This window comes from Osmerus mordax, chromosome 22 (genome assembly GCF_038355195.1).
Source record: "Osmerus mordax isolate fOsmMor3 chromosome 22, fOsmMor3.pri, whole genome shotgun sequence".
Taxonomy (NCBI): domain Eukaryota; kingdom Metazoa; phylum Chordata; class Actinopteri; order Osmeriformes; family Osmeridae; genus Osmerus; species Osmerus mordax.
Window position 1 is genome coordinate 1485146 of NC_090071.1, and position 5000 is coordinate 1490145.

General features: G+C 50.0%; 1 protein-coding gene across 1 annotated transcript in view; it reads right to left on the reverse strand.

Annotated features, from left to right (window-relative positions):
• Window positions 1–2294: 2294 nt before the first annotated feature.
• prox1a (prospero homeobox 1a) overlaps window positions 2295–5000 on the reverse strand; it is a 16348-nt gene continuing 13642 nt past the window's right edge. Inside the window, exon 6 of the mRNA XM_067260941.1 lies at window positions 2295–2669. Coding sequence (XP_067117042.1) covers window positions 2295–2669 — 375 coding nt within the window. The remainder of the gene's footprint in view (window positions 2670–5000) is intronic.

A 5000-nucleotide genomic window follows, 5' to 3' on the forward strand; every position in this document is an offset into this window, starting at 1 on the left:
TCTGCAAACACATATGGCCAGATCTCATACGACTCCAGACCGCTCCCCCCCCCCCACGTCTCTCTGTCATTCTGTCTAGTCGAGTTTGGTTTCAACACAACCAAAGCATTTTTATCAGCAAATCGTTATTGTGTTTACCCAGTTGTGTGTGTTCTGTGTGTATCTGTGCGTTTGTGTCATTGTGTGTGTGTGCCTCTTTCCGCAAGTGTCTGTGTGTGGGACTGCATGTGTGTCTGTGTGTGTGTGTCCCTCTGTGTGTGTTCCTGTATGTGTGTGTGTGTGTGTGTGTGTGTGTGTGCAGGGCTTCACATCACCGGTCTCATCGATCGGATGAGTACTACTGGTTCATGTTCAACAAGATATTGTTCTTTTGAAGCATTGCTTAAATTCAACTCTCTCCTTTGGTCTCAAGACACATCTCTCTCTCTTCTCTCTGCCTCTCTCTCTCTCCCTCCCTCTCTCCCTCCCCCTCTCTCTCTCTCTCTCTCTCTCTCTCTCTCTCCCTCCCTCCCTCTCTCTCTCTCTCTCTCTCTCTCTCTCTCTCTCTCTCTCTCCCTCCCTCTCTCCCTCCCCCTCTCTCTCTCTCTCTCTCTCTCTCTCCCTCCCTCCCTCTCTCTCTCTCTCTCTCTCTCTCTCTCTCTCTCTCCCTCTCTCTCCCCCTCCCTCTCTCCCTCTCTCTCTCTCCCTCCCTCCCTCTCTCTCTCTCTCTCTCTCTCTCTCTCTCTCTCTCTCTCTCTCTCTCTCTCTCTCTCTCTCTCTCTCCCTCTCTCTCCCTCTCTCTCCCCCTCCCTCTCTCCCTCTCTCTCTCTCTCTCTCCCTCTCTCTCTCTCTCTCTCTCTCCCTCTCTCTCTCTCTCTCTCTCTCTCTCTCTGTCTCTCTCTCAGAAGAAGCCCTTCTCTCCATGTGTCGTGGGTCCATATCATCTGGCCTTGAGGTGTTTTTCCTCCCAGTTTAAGGATTATATCTTTCTTGTCAGGCCACTAAAACACGTCACAGTGTCACTTCACTTTCTTTTGGTGTGTGTGTGTGGTGTGTGTGTGGTGTGTGTGTGTGGTGTGTGTGTCTGTCTGAACATCTTGGTGACATAATCTACCTGCTCCTTCTCTTTTTCACTCTCCACCTCACCCTCTTTCTCCTCTCTCCTCCTCTCTCCTCCTCTCTCCTCCCAGGGACCAGGTCATACCGGAGTGTGTGTGTGTGTGCAGAGGAAACACACTGGAAAGAGAACCTTTTCTAGACTACACTACGGTAGTGTCTAAGTTACATACTATTATGTTTGTAGGATGTTCTGTACAGGGAAGCACATTCAGCTGCTTGGTGATTTCTTTGAAATTCCACTTAGTTCCTCTCAGTCACACACACACACACACACACACACACACACACACACACACACACACACAGGAAGTTCCTGTTCCTCAGTCTCTGTATGACCACGTTGTTGTCATGACACCAGTAGAGGATGGTGTCACCCTCCTCAGATAGGAAACAAACCCCTTGTTCTCTCACTAGAAACTTCCAGAACTCCGTACCTGCTGAGTGAGACAACTTTCCTCCACATTGTACTTCAGGAATATTTGTATATAAAACACAGAACGGCTCAAGTTTTCTTTTTTTTCTGTTCTTTGCATGTGATCAGGGGATGCAGATAGGCAGCCAACACAGTGTGTGTGTGTGTGCGCTACCTCACCCTGAGACAATAGCCAGGGTCATCTGACCATGAGGCAGTCACTCGTATCACATGACGAGTTTGAAGGCCTTGTCTTTGTTAGTAAGACTCTGCCTATTGTCAGAGCTAAGGAGACAGCTGTGGTTAGCCTGGGAATCACTACACACACACACACACACACACACACACACACACACACACACACACACACACACACACACACACACACACACACACCACACACACACACACACACACACACACACACACTGGCCCTCGTGACTCCAATCAGTCTCAATAACAAAGACATCGCCTTCATCTTCCCCTCGAGAATGCGAGAATGCACTCCCTCCATCTCAAACACACACACACACACACGCTCCCTGATGCCTCCTCTCTCCCTTTTGACAGTGAGCTGTGTCTTAGAGACAATGCCACCTGCCAGTTTGTGTCAGTGTAATTATAGCCATGTGCCAGGATGGGTTTAGCTGTCTGTGCACTTCAGCTCCCAGAACTGCTGCTGTTCAGTGTGACTGGCAGGACCAGACGGGAACCACACACCTCCACCCCGCTACCCTCAGGTACCACCACCAACCCCAGCCCCAGGGACAACAACCACTCATGTTTAGGCTGGCTGGCTGGCTGGGGGAGTGGAGCAGGGATCTGGGGCTGGAGGCTGGGGGCTGGGGGAGTGGAGCAGGGATCTGGGGTTGGAGGCTGGGGTCTGGGGGAGTGGAGCAGGGATCTGGGGCTGAAGGCTGGAAGCTGGGGGAGTGGAGCAGGGATCTGGGGTGGAGGCTGGAGGCTGGGGGAATGGAGCAGGGATCTGGGGGTGGAGGCTGGAGGCTGGGGGAGTGGAGCAGGGATCTGGGGGTGGAGGCTGGAGCTGGGGGAGTGGAGCAGGGATCTGGGGCTGGAGGCTGGGGGAGTGGAGCAGGATCTGGGGTGGAGGCTGGGGGAGTGGAGCAGGGATCTGGGGGTGGAGGCTGGAGGCTGGGGGCTGGGGGAGTGGAGCAGGGATCTGGGGGTGGAGGCTGGAGGCTGGGGGCTGGGGGAGTGGAGCAGGGATCTGGGGCTGGAGGCTGGAGGCTGGGGGAGTGGAGCAGGGATCTGGGGGTGGAGGCTGGAGGCTGGGGGGAGTGGAGCAGGGATCTGGGGCTGGAGGCTGGGGGAGTGGAGCTGGGATCTGGGGGTGGAGGCTGGAGGCTGGAGAGTAAGATATGGATGAGTGGAGTGGAGAGGAGAGGTGGCTGGGAAAATGAGAGGAGAACAGAGGAAAGTGCTTTGAAAGGAGGAAGAGATGACAGGAAGAGAGAGATGAGCAAGGAAGAAAAGGAGGAGAGGGTGCAGAAGAAAGGAGATGTGTCGTCTTTGAACTTCACCTCGTCTCCTCAGTAGGGGGATTCATTACAGTGTGTGTGTGTGTGCACGCGCGTGTGTGTGTCTGTGCACCTGCGGGGTAGGTTACAACCAATCACGTAGACGAAGGAGAGAATAACAAGAGAATAGAGTGGAGATCTTTGAATAAGACGGGGAGAAAGACACAATGTAAAGACAAAGAGAGAGAGAGAGAGAGAGAGAGAGAGAGAGAGAGAGAGAGAGAGAGAGAGAGAGAGAGAGAGAGAGAGAGAGAGAGAGAGAGAGAGGAAAGAGCACGTGAAGGAGAGGTACAACCAGAAGCAACATTTCATGTTTCAACTGGTATCTTGATAGTCCCTAGTAACTCTGTCATGAGATGTGAGAAGTGCCATTCACTACCACTGACACACACTGACACACACACTGACACACACTGACACACATACTGACACACACACTGACACACACTGACACACATACTGACACACACACTGACATTTCTAAGATGCAACAAACTGTTTTTAAAACGTGCTTTTTTTTTGGCATGTTCAGTTTCCATGGAGATTTGTATTGAAACAGGACTTCTACTGTATGTACACTGTTCACAAAAGAGGATTCAGTCTCTAGGTCAGAGATTTTAAACACAGATATATTTGCAATGGATTGAAGTCAAATATAATACATTATAACCTATTTATTATTTCTAGAATATACTGTTGAATATCTAACTATATAAAGTTTTCCACAGACGGATACAATCAAATTGAAAGTTCTAAACCTTTAGAAGATGTACATTTGCTGAATGTTTTGTGTATGAATGAAAGGGTTTGGGATGAGATGGATAATACATTCAAAGGGTGATGGAGATAGCTGGTGTGTATAGGACACTAGTGAAACAGCGCGACAGGCTTGAGGAGATATGGATGCTATGCTGCAGGTACAGCGGGGATTATAAGGGCTCTGCCATTTGAAGCCTATGTGAGTTCATTGATTGTCTCTTGGGCAGAATGATATTGATCAGGAGACTAACACACTTGAATATCTTCACCCGAGAGAAACAAGGAAAAGATGAAAACAAACACATTCCCTCTCCTTTACACACACACACTTACACACACACACACACACACGCACACACACACACACACACACACACACACACACACACACACACACACACACACACACACACACACACACACACACACCACAAACTCTTACACACACACACACACCCACACACCCACACACCCACACACACACTCACACACGCACACACACTCACACACGCACACAATGGAAACACAGAGGAAGGAAACAGAAATCTTTTTTCTGAAGATGAACAAAAGAGAGAGGGACAGAAAGGTTCAAATGAAAACAAAGACAGGAGAGGACGAGCGACTGATCACCCAGGACACCTGATAGCCCTGAAACATGAGTGTGTGAACGTCCTGTAGCCCTGAAGTGTGTGAGTGTGTATGAGTAAGTGTGTGTGAGCGTGTGTGTGTGTGTGTATGAGTTAGATTGCAGAAGCAAAAGCAGACTTAAGAACCACACCTTCACTTCAAAAGCTGAAGAGATCATAAAAGGGAAGGCTATTCCAACTTGATTTAGTGTGCACACTCGCTCCTATGTGTGTGTGCGTGTGTGTGAGAGAGCAGCTGTGAGGCAGGGTCTCAGAGGAAGGAAGCTGAGAGACTGAGTGGAGAGGTGGAGGCCTTGAACTGTTGTTGGAGGGAAAGATGAAACCTTCTCCAAAAGCTCATAAAATGTCCCATTGTCTCCCTGCTCAGCCCTAGACCACCCCCCTCCACACACACACACACACACCCCACACACACATGCCTGACGGCAGACATTATCCAGACACTTGCATCACATGTGAGAGTGTCATCTCCACACACTCATACACACTGTACAGTACACACACACACACACACACACACACGAGTGGTGATGGTCATGTTCTTCT